Source organism: Muntiacus reevesi, chromosome 20, assembly GCF_963930625.1.
Source record: "Muntiacus reevesi chromosome 20, mMunRee1.1, whole genome shotgun sequence".
Taxonomy (NCBI): domain Eukaryota; kingdom Metazoa; phylum Chordata; class Mammalia; order Artiodactyla; family Cervidae; genus Muntiacus; species Muntiacus reevesi.
The window spans coordinates 13,296,452-13,321,884 of NC_089268.1; the positions used below are offsets into that span (position 1 = coordinate 13,296,452).

Consider the following 25,433-nt stretch of genomic DNA (forward strand, 5'->3'; position numbering starts at 1 on the left):
AAAAGTGCGCTTGAAAACCAAATTTCTTTGCTGTCTTATTTCAGATCCCGGACCAGGCTCGAGTTGCTCCTTCTTCCACAGATCCAAAATCTAAGTTCTTCGAGCTCATCCAGGTAAGCTTGGTGTCTGGTAAAAATAAAGAGTTAGAGAGGTGGTATCACTGAGATCCCCCAGGGGGCTTGTGCAGGTACCACATGGGCTTCAGGGGTGGGCTGAGACCTCCTGGTCTCAGGTGGGGACTTTTGGTGAGGGTGTTGAGTTCCCACAGAGCCCACCAGGCCGCCTGAAGATTCTTGGCTTGAGATGTGTTGTGATCAGCATTCCCGCTGCCCCAAGCGTGGTGCTGGCTCTTACTCCCCGGCAAGTTTAGGGTGCCATGTGCTGCAGGGGAGACACGCACGAAGTGTGAGGTGATCTTAGGCCGGGAGCTAGTCAGAGGGTCAGGAGGGGGTGCCAGGAGAGCTCCACAGTGGAGCGGCCCAGACCTAGGCTCCCTGGTCTGTTTCTGGTGAGTGGTCTCCAGAATTCTTCTGCCCTGTTTTCCTACCACCTGAATTCCGGCTTTTCCCTGGGCTTCATTTAAATCTGGCCCAAATCTTGAGCTGTTGTGCAGGTCAGGGACTGGAGAATGAGGTTCAAGATGGCCTCAAAAAAACATCTTGTGTAAATTTTTCTAAAACAGGTGGAGAGATCACTTAACTGCTTTCAAATCAACTGCTTGCAAGTCTTTGCTTTCAGTTTTATTGAAGGGGAGGCTTTTATATTCTGGTGACATTTCCTTATAGCTCTGGTAAATCGATCTGTACTCAGGGACTCGGTGTTCTTTCCTTTTCCAGCCTCTTCTAATAGGTCCTAAAGGAACACTCCAAGCAGATGGAATTAGATCCCAGTTTGTTCCTGCTTAGGTAGAACAGGGGGCATGTTTCAGAGAGCAAGTGCTTCCTGTCCCCACCCACCCCTGGTCCCCCAGCCTGCCCTAACCCTCTGCCCCCAACCCCCCAGGCACCCGTACTGAGCGCCTGTGCCTTCCCCCAACCCAGCTGTGTTTTCTCTGACCCGGGGCTGCAGGGCACTGAGATTGACATCTTCAGCTATAAGCCCACGCTGCTTACTGCCAAGACCCTGGAGAAGATCCGCCCAGTGCTCGACTACCGCTGCATGGTGTCTGGCAGCGAGCAGAAGTTCCTCATCGGCCTGGGGGTAAGTCTGCAGCTGGTTCCCTTCCCGGCTTGGGTGGTGGAACCGTGCTGTCTGTCTGTGGGAATCTGGACAGCCGCCTGCCACACTTGGCGCGTGTTTGTTTGGCACTGAGGAGGTGGCGCTTTGACCCCAGGGAAGGTATTTCTTGAAACTTCCCTTCCTTTCTTCCTCTGAGTTACCCATGTGTCATTCATTCTTTCACTTACTCATGTATTTGTTTGTTCACTTTGGTGCGTTGCTGAAGGGAGCACTGCCTCCTTCCTGGTGACGTGGCGCCTCCTGGGCTAGCAGGGTGGTCAGCAGGCTTGGCCGGCTCGAGTCCTGGCAGCCATTTCTTTGCAGCATCGCCCCCACCCCCATCACCCCTGTCTGGCAGAGACACCACCTATCCTTACTCTGGTGCCTTTGGAGTCTAACACGAGGTGAGGGAGAGCCTCCACAGTTTTGTGTCTGAACTGGGCAAAGTCCTCACCGCTCTCTCCTTCCACTCTGACTGGTCTTCCTGTATAGTTTTCTGTCTTCCTCACTTTCTTTCTGTGTCCTCTCACATTTTCTCTTTCTCTTTCTTCACTGTCTCTCTCCGCTCTGCTCTCTGGATCCTTCACTAAACCCTCTTCGCACATACACCAAGCTGGATCTTTCCTGAGGGCCACTGATCATGGACTCAGGCCTCCTGAATGGTGCCTGAGCCTGTTCCCCCCTCTCCGGTGGGACCGAGTCAGAGCACTCCTCTTCCGCCGAGGCAGCGGAGGACAACACTGTCCTGCTGGCATATTAAGTGTCACCAGCTCCTTTCTCCAGACCTCTTCCTCTGGCATTTCCAGCCCCATCACCCTGGAGCCACCAACTGAAAGCCTTTTTGAGAACTGAGCCTCTGACCGCTCAGTCCCTCTTCTGCCTGACCTAACCTCCTCTCTCTGCCCGTAGAAGTCTCAGATCTACACGTGGGATGGCCGCCAGTCAGACCGCTGGGTCAAGCTGGACCTGAAGACAGAGCTACCCCGGGATACTCTGCTCTCCGTGGAGATTGTCCATGAGCTGAAAGGGGAGGTCAGAGGTGGTTCTGCTCACGTGTTGTGGCTCTGCCATCTAGGGAACTGAGGCACAGCTGGGCTTGGCCCTTCACCACCCCCACCCCCCCCACACACAATCCAAGTTAACTGGGTTACAGTGTGTGTGGTTGTTGACAGGGCCCAGGGCCCAACAAAGGCTTTGTAATTATTCCTCCTCCTCCAGTAGTTGCTTAAAGCCACACTATGTTCGGGTGGGAATGCTCACAGTCTCCTTCTGTGCAGGAAATCTTGATCATCTCTGGGTAGCAAAGGCCCTAGTCAGCCTGCTGTGTAGTTTTTAGATATTGATTGTTACTGACCAAGGATCCCTTGGGAAAGAAGCAACTTGTTATTTCCCCTGAGCTTTGGGTATTACCACCATACACATAACTTTCAGAACAGTCAGTGGGAGCAGTGGGCCAGAGCGGGAAGCCAGCTCCTGCCAGAGCACCATGGCAGTCTCCCTGGGTCTGAGATTTAAGGGGGCTGGTCCAGCACGTCAGATCTCTTGTCTGCTCAGAAGCCTGGGCCAGTCTGGTGCTGAGCATCAGCTGGGAGGGAGGTGAGGGAAATGTGTTCAGAGCACCTCCCTTCCCCCAGCTCTTTGAACGGAGGCCAGCAGGCCACATCGGGTGGAGTGGGCCCCAGGCCAGTGCCTGGCAGGGTGGGCAGTGTCCTTGTCCTTCTAGGGGAAGGCCCAGCGGAAGATAAGTGCGATCCACATCCTTGATGTCCTCGTGCTGAATGGCAGCGACGTGCGGGAGCAGCACTTTAACCAACGGTCTGACCGGGGCCCTGGGGGACAGAGGGGGAGGTGGGCCAGGGCAGCGCTATGGCAGCGGCCTCTGTGGCTTGGCTCCTCACTCAGGTCTTGTCTGCTTAAGAACACCCTTAGTTTCCCTCTTCTACCCACTAGCTGGTTCCTAGGGCACAGTGAGAAGTTGGTGTTGGCACTTTCATTCACCAGGGCTCCACCTTGCCACCATTTAGATCAGGAGTGATGTTTGCTTTAAGGCTGAGCAAGAGGGTGCCCTTCCGGGGAGAGGGCGGGTCTTCTCCCCGAAGAATGTGTTCTGTGCTGGGTGGCCCCACGTGTCAGTTCACCGGGGTCCCACAACTCCCACTTCCGTTTGTGCACGGATGCTCAATCAGTTGTTTAAAGGGAGCTACAGAACACTCTTACGCCGCCGTGCCACTGACATCTCTCCTGAGCTGGCTCCTCTGAGTGGGTGCACTGTGGGGTCAGTGGTTTGGGGTGAAGGAGCAGACGTTTACAATAAAGATGACACTTAAAGTTCTGCTGGAGGTGACTGAGCACAGCCAAAGTTACACTTGAGGAAAACCAGCCAAGATGTAGTAAAGTTAGAGGTCAGAATCCAGAGAGGGGGAGCGGGCCTCCCTGATGACGTTAGTGGAGAAGGGCAGGAGGGGGCCTCCAGGGGGACACGAGTGCCGCCTCTTAGAGCAGCTTTGCTGCAGATTCAGGAGTGCCCTCCCACCGGTGCCATGAAGATGCTCTGGGGGCAGGGGTCCTGGTAGAGGTACCCTTACTTGCCTCTGAGAGACTCCATTGGATTGTAGGATTCAGCTTGCTGAGAAATTTGTGAAAGCTGTTTCTAAGCCCAGTCGGCCCGACATGAATCCCATCAGGTGAGTGTATCACCTCTCCCCCCCATCCTCCTTCCCCGTTGCTTCTTTCTGGCTAGCGCCTGCCCCTGTCCTCTGAGGTGGGAGAGGGCTCAGCGGAGGCCAGGCCAGCGTTAGAGGTCAGACCACCCTGATGAGTGATGTGCTTGGGGGTCCTGGAGAGTTGCCTGCCTGCCCCGAGTACCTCCCCGTCCCACCTGTCACAGCAGGCCAACCTCCACCAGAGAGATTCATTCCTCGGGGTTCAGGTGTCCTCATTTCAGATGCACGTGCTTCTGAGGGCGCTAACACACCTGTGAGCCACACATTCGTGCTTGGGTATCATTAGCATATCAATCCTGGCCTTTTCATTTTTTTCGGGTAAGAAAAGGGTGCTGAGGGAATGGGAGTTTTTGGACATGATAAAGAGAAGGGTGGTTTGAGGTAATGGTCTCCTTGGTGCATGGAAAGAAGGCCATGGTTTGCTGCCATGTGAGGTGATATGAAAGGCCCAGGCCCCATGGGAGGCGAGGAGGATAAGAACAGTCAGCAGACGGATGGAGAAGAGACTTTTCCAGTCTGGGCCGAGGCCTGATGTTATGATCTTTGGGGCTTCGTGTGTCTAGAGACTGAAAAAATAATTTTCACTATTCTTTTTAATACAAATTTACTTAGAATTAAATCCAGTAGTAAGAATATATTTTATAGAAGTCTTCTGAAAGTCTTAAAAAAGTAATTTCTTCTAGTGCTTTAAAATGTCCTGTCTGCCAGGTCCCGAGAAGCTGCTTCAGGGACCCTGCCTCTGTTGTGTGGGGTCTGGTCGCTCAGTCTCTGGGCACCTTACCCAGTAGTGGCTCAAAGGCGTGCTCAGCAGCGTCCAGGGCTGGGGGGCTGGGTAGGGGGTCTCCTCACCTGAGGTGGAAATAGGCCTGTTAGGACGATTTGGAAATAACTGTTACCCGAAGGCCTAAAATTCATGTAGACAGACCTGGACAAGGGCCTGGTCCTTAGTGTCCTGGCCTCTAGTGATGGCGACGTGGGGCCGGAACACTGATGGGACGTCGCCGCCAGCCCTTCCTCTCCCTCCCCCGCATCCTCCCCAGCCGGGGCTCTGCTCCCCAAGTGCCCTGGGCCAGGCTCAGCTGTGAACTCTAGGGCTTGTCTGTGGGCGCAGTGCCAGGCTGGGTCCTTGTTCGTGGTGGCCTGGGTGGTGCGGGGCCTGCAGGCCTCCTGCCTCCCCCTGCTGCCCAGACAGGTGCCCCGGGAAGCCCTCGTCATCTCTGCGCCTCTCCCCACAGGGTGAAGGAGGTGTACCGGCTGGAGGAGATGGAGAAGATTTTTGTTCGGTGAGTTTGAGAGGAGCTGGGGTGGGGCGCGTGGCAGCGTCCAGGACTCCTCCTCTGCCTTTCTGTAAGATGGGTTGGGGGCGCAGTGCCGAGTGGCCCCCAGGGCCCCTCTAACCCCCGCCTCCTTTGTCTGCATGGCAGCCAGAGGTCCCCGGCTGAGCTGATTCAGCACCGTCAGGAGGGGAGCAGGGCGGGCACAAGTCAGGCAGAAATACGGGCTCATTGATGCTGTAACAGTTACGAGTGTCCAGACGAGAGGCAGAGCGCAAGCTGCCTGAAACACTATAAATCCAAGCCCCTAGTGCCGAGAGGGGTTGAGCTGAGGGGTTGGAGGGGTCTAAGTGCTTCCTCGTGTTCTCAGCTGTTGTGCGGGGTGCTCACATCTGGGGGGCTCATCCTGGGTGTGCCCACTGTGGCCACTGGAGCCAGACCTGGTCTCAGTGCTCCCGAACTAGCTCTTCAGTGGCCATGCTGAGACCATGGCTGGTGAACTGAAGGCCCATTAGCACTTGGGGTTTCAGATCTCACTCCAGCTGGTGTCACCCTGACACCCCGCAAACAGCAACGCAGCAGAGGTGTGTGCCATTCCCCTGCTTCCACGGCTCAGCTGGGAGTTCAGAGGCTGAATTCTTAACCCAGCACCCCACCGTGTGACCTGGAGCAACTCAAGTCTCTGCTTCAGTCTCTCTTATGTTGAGCCGAGATTCAAGTATTGGGTTGGCTGGTTCTGACATTAGTCAGAGATTAATGTCAGGACTGTCTCTCTCACACACACTTCCTGTTTGCACACCTGCTCGGGAAAATCAAGGTTAGAGATGAAGATCATCAAGGGCTCCAGCGGCACGCCGAAGCTCAGCTACACAGGGCGTGACGACCGGCACTTCGTGCCCACCGGCCTCTACATCGTCAGGACGGTGAACGGTGGGTGATGCGCCCCTCTCCCTGACCCCTCCCTCAGCCAGGGCAACTGGCCCACACCCCGCCTGGGCTGGCGCTCAGGGCTTCCTACTGAGGTAGGCAGAGCCAGGTATATGTTGAGGGGGACTGTCTTCCCTGAGCTCCTGTCATTGGTGGTCCCGGGGGTTGGGCTGGAGAGTGAAGCCCAGCTTGTATATGTACATATGGTGTCCTCATGGCAGGAGAAGGGCCTTCCCCACGGGCAGTGGCAGATCCAGAAAGACAAACCTGGCCATTTGTATGTCCTGCTGCATCCTCTTCCCTCTGGCTAACAGAATCCTGTTCCCTCTGCCAGGGTCCCAGAGATGGTACCCTGGTGGGAGGTGGGGTTGCTGAGAAGTAGTCATCTTAGGCACCCTCCTGGAGCCCCTTTGGGCTGATGATGAGGGCTGTGTCCTCCCAGGCTGTCTGCTGCTGCTGTTTGGGGAAGAGGCATGGAGGAACCAGGGAGGAGGGCCTGACCCATCCCCCAAGGGTCTTGTGTGTCCTTTCTGAGCCTCTTTCTCCTTCCTCCCATCAGAGCCATGGACAATGGGATTCAGTAAAAGCTTCAAGAGGAAGTTCTTCCACAACAAGAAAACCAAGAACTCTACCTTTGACCTCCCTGCAGATGCCATTGCTCCATTTCAGTAAGTAGGCCTCCTCCAGGCCTGCCCCCTCAGTAGCCCCAGGAACTCCTACCTGGATGCCAGCTCTTGGGGCACACCTGTGCCCTGAGACCCACTGCGGCCCAGGCAGGGGCCTCCCCCATGGGCGGGATGGTGGTCTCTGCAGGATGTGTCTGGGACTGGGCGGTGAGCTCAGGGAGAGGGCGGTGATGTCAGAACTGGCTGTGAAGGTTGGGTGGGCGTCCTGGGTGTGGGCACGTGGCGAGGCCCAGAGCCTTGCTCTCAGACCCTGTGTCTGTTTGCCAGACCCTTGGTCATAGGTTTCAACAGCAGCAGTAGCCCTAATGTGCCTGTAGTTAGTGTCACCACACTAATACTGTTCTGTTAGAGCAGCAGAGACAGATAAGCCAGGAATATCAGTAATGAGAGGATCCAATAGCATGCTGTTAGCAGCAGAAGCTGTGTGTTGTTGGGAAAAGCGGGTTCTGGAAGGCAGGGAGCAGCGGGGCTTCCCGGGTGTGTTTTGGCTGCCAGAGGGAATCGTTCCCATCACAGGTGCTGGTTTGGTGGGGGGTCTCTTGGTCCTGCTCCCCTGGGTGCGGCCTTGACCTCCCCTCTCCCCCCAGCATCTGCTACTACGGCCGGCTCTTCTGGGAGTGGGGGGATGGCATCCGTGTGCACGAATCCCAGAAGCCCCAGGACCCGGACAAGCTGTCCAAGGAGGATGTCCTTTCCTTCATCCAGACGCACAGCGCCTGAGGGCCTGGGGCGCGCCCACCCTGCCCAACGCCCTGTCCTTCCGAGCCCGGCCTTGAGGGCGGTGCCCCTCCAGCTCCTCTGAAGAGCTCAGTTGGAGCCTTTAGAGGACACATGTTCCTTCTGTGGGACACTCTGAACTTTCCTCCCTGGAGTGCTGCCTGGGAACTGTCTGCCCTGGCAAGACAGGACTCCGTCAGCTCCTGCAGCAGGTCGAGGTCAGGGCCCAGGGCACCTGGGGCCAGTGGGGGATGTGTCGGGGGCAGCAGGGCTCTGCCGTTCTCGCCTATGGCGCACACTCACTTTTCTGAGTTCTGTGCATTGCCCGAGGGCACCCGTGCTCCTGCCTTGCCCAGCTTTTTACTGGGCAAACCCTGAGGGAGGAGGCCCACTGTTGTGGCTGGCCGGAGCAGCTGCTACATAAATCAAAGTTTTGTTTCTTTGAACTTGTTCTGTTTTGATGCCAAGTTGGAGAAGATTGCCTCCTCCCCTGCCTCCCCTGGCGTTCTTCCCAGCTCACACCTCTGACCATCCTGCAGGCCGGGAAGGGAAGCACGTGGACTCCGTCCGATACTACATAGGATGCAGGTGGCATGTCCGGGGTGGCTGTGACTGCTTCCTGGGGTTGTAGAGCCTTTCTGTGCCCCACCCCTCTCAGTGTAAACCTTGGGCAGCTCTAGAAGGGGAGGAAGCAGCCCTGAAGACCTGCGTTTTCTGTGGCCAGCAGTGGTGGTCCCCCGTAACAGGGTCCTCCAGGGTTGGTGGCACCCAGTCCTCTGGCGATCATGGCACTCCTGGTTGCCCCAGACACCTTGCCACCCTCCCCCCTTTGTTTTCTTCCCCAGCAGGAGGCACAGTTGCTTTTGTTTGTCCTTATGTGGTCACTCCATGTCCTCTATCTTGGCGGGCGGAGGGGGAAGCTGGGCAGTAGCTTTGGGTGGGGGAGGGAACCTGTGGTTATTTTTAATGGGAAATACCTCTCGGAGATGCTCACAGGGGCTCCCTAGGGCCTCATCCCAGTACTAGACTGGTTTCCATGGAGATAGAGGGCACTGAGGCTTCCCGTGAGGTTGGAACTGACTCCACCTCAGGGGTCTCCAGCCAGCATCTAGCCCCTCCCCCCAGGTTGTCAGCAGCACCGCTGAGATGCTGTATTTCCACCCAATTCTGGGTATCAGTGTGTCTTGCAGAACCTTGGATCATTAAAGACAAACGTATTTTTAACGCCTGTGTGGTTCTGTGCTGGGGCTGCTGCTGTGTGTCCTCTGTGCTTTGTGGTCTGGGGCTGGAGGTGAAGCGGAGGAAGCTCTTCTCAGTGAAGAGGGGGGAAGAGAGGGTTGGTTTAATCAGCGCCGTGTCTGAGCTCAGGGCTGCTGCTTGCTGCCAAAGAGGGGCCCAAGGAAGAGTCAGAAATGCTGTGGCCCCTGTGAGAAGCAGGGACTGGAAAATGAGACCCCGCAGCCCAGGAGGCCCCTCCCCCTCACACCAGTCACTCAGCTACTCCCAGCGGCGCCCGTGACAACCCAGGATCAGTCCCTGTGACTAAAACAACAGAGGCGTCAGACCAATTAGTGCCACGGACGGCGAGGGAGCCATGGCTCCGCATCTGCGCTGGAGGCCACAGGCGCCTCGTCCCCTCTGCTCTAGGCGCGCATTTCTCCACAGGTCCTGTCACCCAGCAGGTCCTCCCCTAGAGCCTTCCGCCTACACACCGCCTGGGTCCTTCCTTCCCGTTCCACGGCCTGAGCACCCAGGGCAATGCCTTTCCCTGCTTTTCTGACTGAATTGGTGTGATCTCGGCTCCCAAGACCCTGCATCCTGCTCCTTGCCCTCCTTGGCCTTGCTCCAGCCTCCCGCGCCTTTGCTGGAGGAGAGGCTGTGAGCAGAGGCGGGGTGGCCTGCACTTGCCCCTCCTGCAAACCCCGCCAGGCTTCCTGGCCACTCACCATGAGCCTGTCTGGTCATGATCGTGGCCCCGGCTGCCCACTGGCTCTGCCGCGCCTCACCAGGCCTGCTGCCTCTTGAAGATCATGGATTAACTCTGCCCTCCAGTGGGACCACCACACAAGCATGAGTCCCAGGTTGCCCTTCAGCGCACAGGCTACACTTTTTCTGCTGTGATCACAGGCCGGCCCTGATGGGGGGCAGAACAGCCCAAGCTCTCGACGTCGCTCCCACCGTGGTTCCGCCTGAGCAGGCGCTTTGTCACCGCCTTATTCCCCACCTGGGCTGGGGGCTTACCTTCACAGCCCCTCTCCTCCCTGGAGTCCTGAATGCCACCCCACTGCCGTCGGGTCATGACATTTCCTCAGCACACAGGTTCTTTATTGCCTTTCCCCTGGGCTAAACCAGCACGAAGTCCTTCTGGAGCCCCAAGCCCCACAGCGGGAATGGGAGGCAAGAGGGGCCAGGCCGATGGGAAGCCCTGCTCCAATGTCTGGGTCAGGGAGAAACAGCCCTTGTACCTTGGTCCTCTTGAGGCTCGAAGGGCCTACTTGGCCGTGATCACGGAGCTGAGGGGAAGCCAGGGCTGACGGGACAAACCGCAGCCTCACACGGCCCAGTAGGCGTAGACGACGGTCAGGAGGAGGAAGATGGCGACAGACAGCAGCATGTTCTTGCGGTTCTCCCGCCGAAGCAACTTCAGCTCCTTCTCTGGGAGGAAAAAGGGTGGTGGACGGGTGTCCTCCATCTGCCCAGATCCTCACCACCTTCTGGCTATAGGTGCTGGGCCCAAAAAAGCCCCAACCCCCAATGCTGCTCAGCCATTTCTCTCCAAATGTAGCCGAAGACAGCATGTGTGGGAGAGTCACCAAAAGGGCTACACCCGAAAGCCCAGCGAGGTGGTGGCACGGCCTCCCCAGGAGGGTCCTCTGGCTCGTCCCTGGGTGGCCCCGTGGTGCGCCTCCCTCCGGGCGTCCTATCTGGTCAAGGAGAGACTGAGGGCAGCTGGGCCCTCCTCGGGGGGTAGGTACAAGGCAGAGCCTCACCAGCCGCGCCCCAGTCTGCCCTCTGCCGGATGCCCAGCTAAGCAGGAACTAGCGGCTGTGCTCACGGGGTGGTCAGGCTGCCCCTGGAGAACGCCAGCCCAGCTATTCCACAGCCACACTGTGTCCATTCATGACACACAGATGGTTGGTACTCTGAGGGCTAAACTGAGTGACAAATGCTACAGTTTTGTGTGAAAACCACCAGCTTTGAGGGGGTTGAAACTGAGGTCTCATTTCTCCCTGTGTGAGGGAGTGGGGATATGTGCAAACCAGCCTTGGGCAGGCCAGACAGGCCCCAGGCAGGGGTATGTGACACACACTGTGCTCATAGTGTTGATCCAAATTCCTCCGGGAGGTTCCCTGAGTATAGACTATTCTAGGGCTGATCCTGGGCCAGGTCTGGCCCCCCGGGGTGAACAGACCAGAGCCCAAGGAGCCTCTGCAGACCCTTTACCTCCCAGGCCGCAGGGCAGGGTGGCAGCGGGGTGCTGGGGGGCAGTAGCCACCCTCCAGCTGAGCCGGGTGTGGGCTCCCCCTGGCGCGGCACCCGGCACCCAGAAGGTGGCAGCATCGCTCCACCCACAGCAGCCCTGCACGGCACCCACGTGGGAGGTTCATTGTCCATCCTGGACCCCAAAGACCCTTCCACCATCGCTCCCATCGCAAGGTTTTCCTCGGAGGGAATGGAGGTCCTCAAGGAGAGGGCCAGAACAGGCCCCCCAAGTCGGGGGAGTGGGAGGGATCTCAACCTGGCTACAGCCGCCCCCTCCCTCCCATGGGGGAGGACAGAACGGACCCTCTGGCCTCGCCGTCTCCCTTGGAACAGAGGAGCAGACCTGCTCCCCTCCTAGGCTGCTGGGCCTTCAGCAGGGCCATGTGGCCTCCTGAGGGCTGGCCCCCTCCTGAAGTGCACCCTTGACCCCCATCGCTTTGTGGGCTCCCCAGGCTGTCTGCCTGTTCCTGGTCCTGGGACTGGAGGGTGGGGCTGGCAGTGGGAAGGAGCTTTCTTACCATAGTTGGAGGCTTTGTTCATCAGGCTGCTTTTCTCCTTCTCCAGAGACCTCCTGTGAGAGGCGGGGGGGTGGAGGGGGAGGTCAAAATAGCGAGAGCCTTTCTCCCACCTAGGGGGCAGTGGGCGCGCCAGGGCAGGGTGGACAAGAGGAACAAAGGCCCAGGTCTCTGGAGCAGGGGAGGGGAGGGATGGAAGCTGAGGGTCAGGACCAGGACAGACACGAAGGGGTGGGGGACGTGGGAAGGAGCATCACCTGGCCTCTGAGCTCAGCTCCGCCCCACAAAGCTTGGAGTTCACGACCTCCAGGTCTCTCCGACATTGTGACAGCTTCTTCTCCAGTCCATCGATCTGAAAGACAGCACACCCAGCAGGTAGAGATGGGTAGCAGAGTCTTCCAGTTTTCAAGACAGCTGGGATCCTGGGATGAAGAGGAAGGAGTCTCCAGGAGTCTTAGAACAGCATCCACACCCCAAACCTACGCTTTGCTGTCCTCTACCTCCACGCGGTACAGCCTGAGCCCGGCTGGAAACACCTGTGAGCGTTGCTCAGGGTCTCCGAGCTGCCCTGACCCACTGGGCCACACGTGGGATGGGGCAGACAGGAGCAGCCCCTCAGTCAGCTGTGTCCCCAGCACAGGCCCCAGTTGGGCCCCACAGCAGGAGCAACCAGAGCCCTAAATGCGGCAGGTTCTGCTACACAGGCGGAGCCTAGAATCAATGAGGTGATATGGGAAGTCTCTGCCTTTCCAAAGCACTCCACGCGTGATTAGACATCTAGGGGCCAAAAAGCAGAGGCATTTGTTCACATTGGTACACTTCAATTTAAGTAACCCCACTTGTAATAATACACATTTTCCCATGAGATTCAATAAAAATTACTGAAAGTACAGATCAAAAGTTTCTTTCTGACTTGGTTTTTGTGCAAAAGCGTTGACCAGCATCAAGATAGCTGTACTGTGTGATAAAATAGTTAAACTCCTGAAAGGCTACATGCCAAAGGTGCCAGTTCTCCCATTTATTTTGATTATAGTTTCAGAGATGTGTTCTTGGGGAAATAATCTGAATTATGGGGAAATGTTTTATGAAATACTAGACTGGATCGTCCAGGGTCCTGGTGTCACGCATTGGGCTTTGAAAGTTCACCTGTCTCCATCTGTCTCCAGGTGTCTTATCGGCCACCTCTTTGGGTCTGGGCCTGCTGCTTCTTGCGCCTCTGCCCTGCTGGTGGAGCCTAGACTGCAGTGGGTGGGAGTGCAGAGGGCCCTGTGTCCCTCACGGCAGCTGAGTGAACAGTGCCCTGGGTTCAGCTCATGCTTGATTTTCCGTACGACCTCACTCACTGTTACCACAACCCTGGGAGGGATAGCAAATACCACTTCGATTTCACAAATGGGAGAACGGGTCCCCCAAATGGAAGGACTTTACTGAGAAGTCAGGGTAGAACACCCCTCTCCTTAAAGGTCTCAGTCAGTTCTCTGCTCCAGTCCTTTCTGGAGTGGCCCCTGTACAGACGGAAATCAATGACTGCGCAGACCAATGCTGGCATCCCTGGTGTTCTGGGGACAGTGTCGAGTTGCCCTTGAAGACTCTGGACCTTCAGCCCCTCCTCCTGGCCCGCACCTACCCCAGTCCTTCTGGGTCAGCCTCTTCCCTTGTCCCAGCGCTCAGCCCAAATGACACACCACCTACCCGCTTCCCTGCAGCCCCAGCTGCTGCCAACTCCAGCTCTGGAAGCAGGGCTCTGTGGGAGGGAGCCACTGCAGAGCTTTGAGTTAATTGCTTGGTTAATTTTGTCATTTCCTGCTAGTGAGTACCAAAAGGAGGGCTGTCCCGGGAACAGCCCTAGGCAGGAGATGGGGCCTGTGCCTGGGGAGGCCAAAGGGCATCCTGACCTGCACTGTAGGGAAACCACCGCCGGGGAGCCAGGCTCGCAATGGAAACAGCCTGATGTGAAGGTTAGTGGAGACGGAGCCAGGAGGAATGGGTGACAGGCCACCGTGAGGCCCGCCCGTCACAGCAGCACCCCCAACACACACAGCTGCCCCTTGGGCCCTAAGAATTCTGGTTTCCATTTCCTGGTGCAGAAACCAAAATCAGGGCACCAAATTCTGTGCTGGGTCCCATACAAAGCTTAATTCTTGATGCACTCTCTCCTCCATGAGCCTTTTCTGCGGCCCTTGCCCCTGAAGGGCAGATTAGCCAGTCCTTTTCTCATGAAGCCAAGCGCTTATTATGTCATCTGGCTGTGGGTGTCCAAACCTCATCTTGCCAAACTCCGGGAGCCGCTTGGGTAGATGATGTAAATCTGCATCTCTGGGTCACGTCTAGCCTAGATCAACCCACTCCACTTGTGTGTGATGCCTGGCCTCTAAGGAAGGCTGACTGTGTAGCTCCTGCCCTAGAAGGCGTGGTGGCCATCTGTCTCCTCTGTGGCTGCTACAAGGCCTGGCCTGCTGCGGTCCCTGTGTTTGTAGCCTTGCAGGAATGAGTGGGGCTGGGCCTCGTGTAGCACCCGGAGCCTGAAACCCTCCCCTCGTGCCCACAGAAGCGGAAAGAAGCTAGGAGAAGCAGTGGTACGTGCACGTAGATGATATACTTTGTGGACCACCCCATGCACGTATTACTGCTAGGTCAGATTTCTCCCTGCCACCCTTTGGCCAGACCCTGGTGTGCATGTCATTCTGCGGAGGAATTTCGGGGCTTTCCATCCCTAAACACCTCTACAACGCTACCAGGGGCCAGGAACTCATCATGCTAAGCAAAATCTTTAAATTGAGGTTGGCAAACCACAAGTGGGCACACCAGTCTGCTGTCACGCTCTAGGCAAGGCCTGTGGAGCTGGCAGCTGGAGGCTTTTATCTGAACGAGTCCAATTTATCTGCAGTTCCATGAATACCCCACTTTCACTTACCACTTTTTAATGAGCATAAACAGACTAACACAAATCAAGGTTTTAGGGACTCAAGTTCTAACCTCCCTCCATGAATATTTATGTCCCGCTGCAGCTCTCTCTGATTCCCTTCTAAACATCAAATTCTCTTTTAAACCCAGCTGCCTGCTGTGGGCAGAGTGAGGGCAGTCTGGGACTGTCGGGAGGCTCTTCAGCAGGCCACAGACCCATCCTCAGAAGGTGCCCCCGGCCCCCGCAGTCCGACACCCTGCAGCACTTGCTGAAGCAGAAGCCAGTTCTCAAGCAGCCATAACAATGGGTGCAAAAGTTCTAGTGGCCTAGGGACTTCCCTGGTGGTCCAGTGATTAAGAATCTGCCTGCCAATGCAGAGACATACGTTTGATCCCTGGTCTGGGAAGATTCCACGTGCCATGGGGCAACTAAACCACCACAATGAGAAGCCGGCACATTGAAACAAAGAGTAGCCCTCACTCACTGCAACGAAGACCCTGTACAGCCATAAATAAATAAATACTCTGGTGACCTACTGGCTGCCGATAAGGCTGGGAGGAAGCGTCAAAATGCACCTTTTAAGTTGTGACTGGAGTCAGGGGGTGATGGCCACTGAACAGGCCGAGTCCCGAAAGACGGAACCGGAAACAGGGGCGAGTACCCAGGACGCAAACCGAAAACCAGCCTCTTGTTCTGGCTTTTCAGTCAGCAATGACAAGCACACAGGTAACTCACTTTGCAGATTCCCTCAAACAAATCTATAATCTTTCATCAGCCTCCTTCCTCTCTGCCACCAGGCTGAAGGCAACAGAGGACAAGACGGCTAGGACCAGGAGAGATAACATGGGTTAGGACCAGAATAAGGAGACAAATGTCAAGAAGATTCTGGAAGCATAAGGGTCAGGGCTGGAAGCAGTCAAGCAGGTGGAAGCCCGAGTGCCCAGAGGCCTGAAGCTGTAGTTCCTGAGAAGTGTGGCAATAGGGAGTAAGGGCTGTAATCGGGCGACTAGGCTCACCAGTCACTTGGTGTATGTCTAGGTGACTTCCTTAATTCGGTGCCTCAGTTTACACATGTGTAAAACAAAGGTAATAACGTTTCCTATTTCCAAGAGTTGTGAAGATGATACAAAGCAATACATGTGAGGTATTAACATTAGAACAGTGCCTCTCACACACAGTGAAGGGTTAACAAGTGTCTGTTATCATTATTAGAGAATGGTTTTCAACTAGATCTTTAGGGAATAAAAAGAAAATTGAGTTAATTTGTGGCAAGAGTAAGAGGAGTGAGAAACGGGCGTGCAATGGAGTGAACTCCCTGTTGGTCACTGGCTGGCAGCGGCGGGAGGGGAGCCCCTCGGCTCAGGTACGGCCGTCCTGTTCACGGAGGGTCAGCAGGGCCTGCAGGGTCAGACATCAGAACAGCCTCCCCAGCTGGCTTAGGACGCGGCACGCTGGGGACTTTATGACCCTGCCCTGGGATGACCCTGGGGTGGTCTGGAGCCAGTGCCATGTTGTAAAGGTTGGGCCTGGTGGAAGTGAGGTCAAAGGGCCAAGAGCAGCGGCTAGGGGCAGAACAGACTCAAGTGTGGTCTGAGTCCCGGCGGGCATCTGAGAAGATGCAGAATAGCAGGTGGGGGCTGGCAGCTGGCGCCCAGGTTCAATCACCGAAGCCATGGCTCTCTGGGGCTGGGTGCTCAGCCAAACTGGAAGCAGGAATGCAAAGCCCAAGACTTCAGGTAGAAAGAGGCTCCATCAGAGATCCGACCAACTCCTGGGACTCCTGCCCAACAGGCCAGAGAGTAGGCATTTGGCAGGAGGAGCCTGGCTGCCCCGCTGGTTCAGTTTTGGGATTTCCCTGGAGCGGTCTGCGGCAGCACTGCTGGCTGTGACTCACAGGTACAGTAACAGCTATGGTGGGCACTGAGGCAGGCACTCATTCAGGCTGTGTGGGGGCAGAGAGTGGATGCCCCTGGAGGACAGTAACACGGACGAGAGAAATGTCCACGCGTTACATTTATACTCAGAAGGTCAAGTGTCCGTTTTAACACAGGGGAAGAGAACAGCGTGTCTAAGTCAGTAGGCGAGGCATGGCCGCACAGGGGTCCGAGGAGTCAGTGAGGCAGCGGTGTGAGCTCCACACCACTGTCTGCCTTCTGGCATGTCACACAGCGCCCAGCACCCGCTGGGTGTTGTGTAAACCTGTGTGCAAGCAGCTCGGGGGCCAGGAAACAGGTGGTGATCAGGCAGTGTGTCCTGACAGTAAAGTCTGCTCTTGACCCCAAGACCAGCAGTGGCTAAAACTGGCCCATGGAGACTGCCAGTCTGAGCAGTGGTGGGGGAGAAGGAGGGGGAGAAAGGGAGGGAGCATCTCTCCAGCAGGGGGGAGCTGAGGGCCCCAGGGAAGGTCGTGGAGACAGGAGCCAGAAAGTCTATATTGTGTTGGCCAAAAAGTTTGCTCTGGTTTTTCTGTAACATCTTATGAAAAGATCTGAACGAACTTTCTGGCCAACTCAATACTTTAACCAGAAAGGCCCATGAGGGATTCCTCTATAGTCAGAACAGGAACTGCTACCTTCTTACCCAAACTCGGGCTGGGGAATTGGAGGCTGGGCAGTGGCTTGGAGAGTGGGCAGAGGAGCAGGCTCAGTGAGAACTGTAAGACCAAGGATTCGCCCCAGAGGCGGTGGTGTTTCCTGCAGCAGATCACGGAGTTCTGAGAGCAGACTGACGCTAAGGTCAGAAGAGGCTCTGGCCCCAGCCAAGTTGGCCCCAGCCCTGCTGGCCGGCATCTGGGCCAGGGCCCCTCTGTCAGAAGCAGCTCTGGGCACCCTAAAGGCAGTTCAGTATTAAGCAAAACCACCTCTGCCACCTGACTTGGGGAATAACACCCTATTCTCACAGCTTTAGGGAAGTCTCCCTGGGGTCCTATACGCCATAAAACCACTGTGTTAAGAGAAACTGTAAAATTCTCCCAGGATCCTCAGGGGGCATCTTTTCAGGAGTGTGGTGCCTCCTGGCCCTGAAGCGGCCCCTTTGGGGGCAGGGAAGGATAAGCACCCAGCACCCTGGTCAGGCCAAGCCCATGGGCGGCCAGTTCCAGGACTGCCAACAAGCACGAGCTATAGGCTGTCGCTCCCCCACTGAAGATTCTCCTATTGAAGATGCTGAGTGGTGCTCCCAGAAGCATCCTGACAGCCCAGGAGGTGGCCCCCGCCCACTTCCTAAGGAGCCACTGTCCAGGGCCAGACGTTCTTCTGGAAAAGGGCAGAGGCACCTTTGGGGCTTGGCGCTGCCAGGCAAGCCACTGTGCTTTCCAGTTTAGGAAGTTGTTTCCTGGGTCTTGCTGGCCTTGCTCTTAGGAGCTTCTGGGCTATGAATGACAAGGGGCCGAGAATGAGTTAAGGGGTCAAGCAGCGGTCACGGGACATATCCTGCACCAGCCTGGCCAGATCCTCCCTGCACCAAGACTTAATAACGAGCATGGTGTCAAGGTACCTGAGCCCAATTCAAATCCTGGACTTAACATGTGTCTGGATGGCAGCACGCCAGTCAGAGCAGCCCCTGGAAGCCCAGAGTCCACAGTAATCCCGGGGCAGCCAACACTTCAGGGGTAGGCACTGCTCTAAACGCCTCATACGGCTCCCTCACAGGACGCTCACAATAACCCTGGGCAGTGAGAAGCGTCAGTATCCACATCCTGCAGATGAGGAAACCTGGGTCACGGGGCTGAAGTAACCTGTCCAGGGTCACGCAGCCGGCACCCGAGGGAGTGGGTGGTGGGAGTCGGCGCTGTGAGCCACCAGCCTGGAGCCACTTTCAGGTCTCAGGGGAAACCTCCACTTACACCCTGGGCCAGTCTGTGGGCAGCTTCCCGCATGCTCCCCAAAGTCTGCATTGACGCTGCAAGAAAGGGACTTTCCCCTTTTTACAGAGGAGCAAACTCCTGCACATTTATGCAAACTGATCTAGGTCATAGCGCTGGGAAGTGGCAGAATTGGGGTCTGAATCGGTGTTTTTCTGCTTCAGAGCTCATGCTCCTTCCACCACTTTAAGCTCTTTCACCAAAATCCCTCATGAAAACATTCATGACAAAGAAGGGTTCTGTGGAACAAAATCATTACACATCCCAGTTGAAGCCCATCTAAGCTTGTTGATCTGGCTTTAACAGATTCTCTGCTCTGAATAATCTTGTACAAGGGCCTTGCTTGGTTTCTGTCCACATAACAGATACTCGCTGTGAGGGAAGAACCTGACTGAAATCTGTTTGCCTGGAGACAGTGAGATGGGAGCCCAGCGTGTCCTCACACTGAAGGCAATTATTACCTTCCAGCTCTGACATCCGAGGCACCCTTGCCCAAATGACCTATGCTGCCAAAGCACCCTGACAAGCGCACAGAACATGCGTCTGAGAAGGAAAAAGATGGGTGAGTTGGGCCTGAAAACCTCCTTTCCCCACAGCCTTTCTTCTTACTTGTTAACAACCCACAGCCCGAAGAGTGGGGTCACCTGTTTCATCTCCAGCCCCAGTAATCCAGGAACTGGATTTCTGGAAATCCACTCATTCTCACACGTCAGGGAAGCCCCAGGACGTGTATTATGATGGGGAGAGAAGCCAGCCGGCCAGCCCAGATGGTCTCCAGCTTCCCATCTGGGGCCTTGAGGCCACACGGCCAACTCACACGGGGGTCACAGGCCCTGATTTTCCAGGTGACCAGCCTCAAACCCCAGAGGACAGATTACCCTGATGGCCCCTAACGGATATTTTTCTGTGGAGGAGGCTCTTTTGTTTTCTGAGGGTAGAAAACAAAAACTTCCACCACGGCTCCCAGAAGTTTCTCTCTTAGGCTGGGCAGATGACAGCAAACCCACCCAGTTTTTAATCAATGAACAATTTTCAGGAAAAGCAGAGAGCTAAGGGGCTTGTCATTTCTCTGCAGTCACTCCCTGCCCCAGGTCAGGAACTTGGGGGTCCAGCTGAAGCCCTCGCGCGCTCTGAAGACTTCTGGGACCCCCTGGCCTTTGAGCAGCTCATAAGCAGAGCCATGTCAGTCTGTGCCTGAAGCCTTCGGTTGTCCTGGGCCAGAACACCGTCTGAGCCTTGTTTTCTCTTCTTTCCCCCAATATGTAGTTTTTGATAAATTAGCAAAAGCTTCTTCATCGCTGAAAGGCTCAGAGCCCTTTTTAAGAATTGGCATCCACCCCACGCCTTATGAATTCATTAATTAAAATGCTGGCAAACAGCCACTCCACACACGCTGACATCCAGCCGCGTTAGGTAATGAGGTTTTAGTCTCCTGACCCCCGTCAAGTGGAGTGGAGCCAGACACAGTCTGCCCAAGAGAAATCACCTGCCCAATGGCGACCTGTTGCTTGTGCCTGGCAGCAAGTGACGTTTATTTAATGGTCAGTTGCCCTTGAACTGTGTCCACAGGCCTCAAGCCTTTCTCCTAGCCCCTGGCTGGGTGGCAGCCAGCAAGGCGGTGTCCAGCTGCCTGCTCCACTGTGGCCTCCTGACCTCTGACCGATGAACCAGTCAACTGGGCCCAGAAGTCAGAGGGGAGAGTTCAATGCCTCCTCTAGACTCTCAAGGCCGATTCAGTAAATATTCATTGATGGCCCACTAGGCTGCTTCTAACCTTTGTCTTGGGAAGTTGGTAGGTTCCCATCAGCCTTGTACCCAGCCTGTTCCAGAACCGAGACCGTCTTCATCCATACTCAGTGCTGCTGTCTCTCACTACCCTCAGGGAGTTCACAGCGGCGGCTGACATTACACAAACACAAGTGTCCAGGCTTCTCTCCTCCTGGTGCTCATCCTGCCTTGGTCAATTTTTGCTCTCATCCTACCACCTGTCTTTCACCATCACTGATCCTGGCCTCTTCTTCTGATAAGAATTCCAGTGAATTTTAAATGACTACCACTCACTTTTATTCCCTCTAGCAGTTATTGTTAGTTGGTCAACACAACATTGATTCCCAACCCCTCCTCCTTTGCATGCCACCATAGAAGTTAGAAAAGCTCAAAGATACTTTTCCAGCCTCTATGCAGCCAGAAGTGGTCATGTTCCAGTTCTAAGCAATGAGATGATCCAGAAGGCAGCTGGGAGACTCCCAAGAGAGCTTAAGCTTCACTGATAAAAAGGACAAAGAGTGTTATAGTTCCTTTCTTTTTTTTCCTGACTTAAAGTTGAATATGATGATTGGAGCTGTGGCAGCTATCTTGTGAATAGAGGAAACAGCTAAGAAAATGCAGAAACAGCAGTCCTGACATAGCTGACCTTTTGAACCAAAGTCAGTAACTACTTAGCTCCAAATTTCTTGTGATGGGAGAAAAAAAAGTGTATTCTTGCTTTTTTAGGTCACTGAGGTCAGTTTTCTGTAACTTGTAGCTTAAAAACTTTCCAAACTGATAGATTTTTGTACTGGGCATCAGATCCAACTCTCTAAATGTCAGCTAAGACACTGCACATCTGTTAAGACTATTGGAAAAAAAAAAAAAAGACTTGAAACATTTAAAGACACCAAGGTGAATGGTCCAGCTGTGGAGGGAAAGTACAATGACCAAATAACAGGTCATTACTATCAGATATTAAAAAAAACAGGTTTTATGTGAGCCAAAATCCTATCCATTCAGACTGAAATGCAACCTTTCCCTCAGCCAGAATCCTTCTATCAGTTTAGATGGAAATACAATCTTTCCCTCCTCCCACACAATTCAAAAATCAGTACCAGAGCTGGTGATTTCTCATCTGAATTATAATTCTCTCTTGTTATTCAGAATAAAACTCGGTAGCCAGTTTTCCCCCAAATCTGAGATCTCATAAGATGGCACACGAGTTGGATAAAAAGGCTTTGAAATGAGCCATAAGTGGGGGAGGGTGAAAGATGCCTTGGTGTCCTGGGAGGTGACTGTCCAGTCCAGCTGGCCCGAGCCAGCCCTCAGGGGGAGTGCTGCCTGCTCAGTAATTGCTTCATTACAGCAAGTGGAGACTGTTTGCAGGTGCTGAAATCACTCACTTGTGGGGGTTTTAGTGCACTCGTCAGATTAACAAACATTTTTTATTAAATCACCACTTCATTGGCTCAAAGCACACGACTTTTAATAACAGGACAATATCTGCTGCTCCTGAACACCAGTGCACATTCAATACTCAGATCTGCAGGGGGCAAAGGAGGAGCAAGGTGAGGAGACAGCCAGAAGCTAAGTTTTTTCTCATGCGCACAGCTGCAGAACTCAAACCTTAGAATATCCAAACAAAAGTAACCTGGTCATCTTGATGATATCATCTGATATCTTGATGATAAATACTTATATTGACATTGAGGTTAAAAAAAACAGGCAAAACTGATTGGTATAAGGCACTAGGACAGCAGGCACATCACCACATTCAGAACACTTTAAAAACTTGAATCAGGGACTTCCTGGTGATCCAGTGGCTAAGGCTCCATGCTCCCAATGTAGGGGGCCCAGGTCCCATCTTTGGTCAGGGAACTAGATTCCACATGCTGCAACTAAGAGTTTGCATGCCACAACTTGAAAAAAAAACTCATCTGTCGAAAGAAAGACCCAAAGTAAGATCCCAGCTGTTACAAGTAAGCAGCCAAAACAAAGAAAAATAAATATTAAATAAAGAAAGGTATTATCTCTAATAAGTAAATAAAACTCACGTCAGACAAACAAAAGTCATCTATGAACATCTATGATCTATATGTGGAGCACAGTCACTGAGTCTGCAACCCCTGGTGATGTTCAAGTCCTTCATGTTACCAATGAGGAAACTACAAAGTCCAAACTTAGTTCCAATGGAAGGATGGCTACCCATAAGAAAGCCTTGTTTATTGATCATCCACTGTGTGTCACATGTGCTACTTTACAAATACTCTCTCATTTAATCCTCAAAACTACCCTGTGAGGTAAGATGTAGTCTGCTGAGAAGACTCAGGCTGTCCAGTAAAATACACTTACATTTTCTTCCACAGCAACGGAGCCCTAGTTGGGCACATGGTCTCCTAGGTGATGAAGGGCCTTGCAGCTTAGCTGCAATCTTTGCCAATGGGAAGAGGGCACCTTGGGTCCAGTATTCTTAAGACACTGAGTATGCTTCCTCTACTCTATCTTTCCTGTGAACACTTCAATGTGGTGCAACCTAGCTTCATTCATGAGGTGACAACACGGGGGACAAAACCACAAGATGGAAGGAATATGGTAGAACCACTACTATCCTGGTACCCTAGACCAGGAGTTGGCAAACAATGGCCTGTGGGTCCACGATTTGTTTCTGTAAATAAAAGTTTTATTGGATGTATGACTTATTTTTGTAAATAAAGTTTTATTGGAACACTCATTAGTTTACATACTGCCTATGGCTGCTTTTGTGCTTAGTTGTTTTTTTCTTAGTATAGCTGAGTCTCATTATTTTGGAGTTATGTTCTATAAAGTTGCCAACAAAAAATCAGCAAATACTGAACCAGGTTAGGTTCCAGACAGCCTCTGGTCACAACATTTTTATCAGCTGAGCAATACAAAACCCTCTGTGTTTGTGTCTAAAGAAACCTTATTTAATATATATTGTTGATTAGTTAACACTGAACTCACATCCAACAGCACTATAACTATGCCTGAGAAAGCTAATCTAACACACACATTTTCTCCATAAGGCGTGTCTCAGCCTTCTTGCACTTTGGAAGACTAAATAGCACTTCAGTCCTACACTTGAGGGCCATTTTAAGCTGCAAAATCACCAACAAAAAGCACAAAAATGCAAGAAACTTGGCACTAAATAGACCAGAAAAAGGACATTTGTTCATAGCGCACAGAAGAATGGAAAAATAAGACACACTATCGCCTTGTTTGACTGTAACTGGACATGTGTGCCTCAGGTGAATCAAATCTCAATGCTTTGAGTCAGTTTGGTAATTACTACAGAAGCATTTCAAGTATTGATTTGGGGGTTACAAGCACATTTTAGCAATTAGACAAATGCACAAATACGTGATCTGTGAACAATGAGGGTCAACTGTAGTTGCAACAGAGACCATACAGCCCATAAAGTCAAAAACTTTACTATCTGATCTTTATAAACAAACAAAACCCCGAATTTGGGGATTTCTCTGATACACCAACCAGCTTATCATGCCCTAATACAGGCTATAAAGTCTAGGTTCTTCCCATTTCAGAGTGCCATCTCATTTTAGCATCTATATTTGATTTTATTGTGTGTTAGTCGCTCAGTTGTGTCTGACACTTTGCAACCCCACAGACTGTATCCCGCCAGGCTCCTCTGTCCGTGGAATTCTCTAGGCAAGAATACTGGAGTGAGTCATCATTTCCTTCTCCAGCGGATCTTCCCGACTCAGGGATTGAACCCAGTCTCCCCAAAGTTTGTTTGTGTTTTTCCACAACATCTTACAGAAAAACTCGAACAAAATTTTTAGCCATCCCAATACAAGAAGATTCACATTTCCACCAACCTTGTTCCCTAAGTAGGCCAGTATTTCTCAAGTGGTGGTACTAAAACCTCCTGCATTAAGCATGGGTGTAGCTTGTTAAAAATAGATTCTTTGTTAAGAATACACACCCAAGTCCTACTGAATTACTTGGGATGGGGGAGAATTCAACTCCCCATTTTAACAAGATCCTTAATGCATTCTTAAGACTGAGAACCACTGAACTGGGAGTAAGTTTAAGAAGAAGGAAATGGCAACCCACTCCAGTATTCTTGCCTGGAAAATCCTATGGACTGAGGATCCTGGTAGGCTGAGTCCATAGGGTCGCAAAGAGTTGGACACGACTGAGTGACATCTCATCATCATCATCATCTCATCAAGAAGACAAGTACCCAGTACTTTTCCTGCAACCACTGGGAGGATGATCAAAGGGTACCATAGAACGGGAGAAACAAGATGCCGCAGAAGGCACATCTCCTGTACTTGATTTTGGGCCCCTCAACCATTTCCGCTCAGGCTCTACTTGAAACTTCAGTTTCCCCATCTGTAAAAATCTCACAGGCTTGTACTGAGGGTTAACCAGGAATGCAAATAAAGTAACAAACAGCAGTTGCTCGACAGGGATCAATTTTCTTTCCCTTCCATATGCAGTTACTTGTAAGCTCTTTGTGAACAACACCATTCCAGAATTCTCTACAGATTCCCACAAAGTACTTTTCGAGCTTCATGCTTCAGTACCCCAGAAGAATTCCCCATCTCTGGCCACCAGTAACATACTAAACAGTATGGGGTCCCTCACCTTCGGGGGTCCCCTCATCTACAGATTTCTACGCCTTGGGGATCCCCTCACTTCCGAGTACCCGCCCCTTTTGGGTTCCCCCTTTCACTTAAACGTTTCCTCTCAGGGCCTCCAAATCTCCGTACCGCGCCCTCTTTGGGGCTCCCCTTACCCGCGAGCCTCTTCCCCTCCGGAAGTCCCCTCACCTTCTCTTCCCACCTCTCACGACCCCTAGGTTCAAAATCAAGCACAGGTGCAACCTTCGATTCTCCCAGCGGGCCGTCTCTCACCCTCGCGTCCCTCTCCCAAACCCACGTCGCTCTCATTTCCTTCCCCCACTCCCTCCTCCAACCAGTAGCCCGGCCGACCCAATACCCGCCGCGGGGAGAAGTTCACAGCTTGCTGCATTCCCCGTTTCTCCCCTCACCTCTAAAGCGACGCCCAGATTCTCCCGCTTCTTTTTAGTCATGTTACTCGACGGGTTCCCGGAGTCATTATTGGACGCGCCCACTGGTGGCGCCACGCATGTGCAAAGCCTCGTGCTTCTCCCTCATTGGCCGCCGAGATGGTGGGAGGCGGGACTACTGGCGGTCGCCATCTAGCTGAGGGGCGTGGCCAGCTTGGTGCAGCCATGTTTGTGAGGGGCAACTTTTCTTTGTGGCCTCAGGTAGAGGGCGGTGGGGAGAGAGTACCTGGATTGGTCCGGAAGGAACGATGGCCCGCCCAGGGGTGGAGCTATTCCCATTCCTTTCTTACCCAAAGC

At 53.5% G+C, this 25,433-nt stretch overlaps 2 protein-coding genes across 4 annotated transcripts in view; one reads left to right on the forward strand and one right to left on the reverse strand.

The window, feature by feature from the left end:
- CMTR1 (cap methyltransferase 1) overlaps positions 1-8,769 on the forward strand; it is a 53,011-nt gene extending 44,242 nt beyond the window's left edge. Inside the window, exons 16-24 of the mRNA XM_065913417.1 lie at positions 45-113; positions 1,069-1,200; positions 2,128-2,250; positions 2,942-3,033; positions 3,834-3,902; positions 5,177-5,224; positions 6,033-6,145; positions 6,702-6,810; positions 7,416-8,769. Of these exons, the coding sequence (XP_065769489.1) occupies positions 45-113; positions 1,069-1,200; positions 2,128-2,250; positions 2,942-3,033; positions 3,834-3,902; positions 5,177-5,224; positions 6,033-6,145; positions 6,702-6,810; positions 7,416-7,548 (888 nt within the window). The 3' untranslated portion in view covers positions 7,549-8,769. The remainder of the gene's footprint in view (positions 1-44; positions 114-1,068; positions 1,201-2,127; positions 2,251-2,941; positions 3,034-3,833; positions 3,903-5,176; positions 5,225-6,032; positions 6,146-6,701; positions 6,811-7,415) is intronic.
- On the reverse strand, positions 1-25,190 carry CCDC167 (coiled-coil domain containing 167). 3 transcript variants are annotated; one of them, XR_010660116.1, is made up of 5 exons: positions 25,098-25,190; positions 11,801-11,895; positions 11,547-11,599; positions 10,011-10,200; positions 1-126 (listed from the first exon to the last, which is right to left on the reverse strand). XR_010660116.1 is itself a non-coding variant. In XM_065913418.1 (4 exons), the coding sequence occupies exons 1-4, from the start codon at positions 25,137-25,139 to the stop codon at positions 10,097-10,099; spliced, it is 294 nt and encodes a 97-aa protein (XP_065769490.1). In that variant the 5' UTR covers positions 25,140-25,190; the 3' UTR covers positions 9,849-10,096. The 3 variants fall into 3 exon arrangements, 1 of the variants encoding a protein (XP_065769490.1); XR_010660117.1 differs by lacking the exon at positions 1-126 and adding an exon at positions 3,922-4,790; XM_065913418.1 differs by lacking the exon at positions 1-126 and having other exon boundaries at positions 9,849-10,200.
- Between the last annotated feature and the right edge of the window lie 243 nt (positions 25,191-25,433).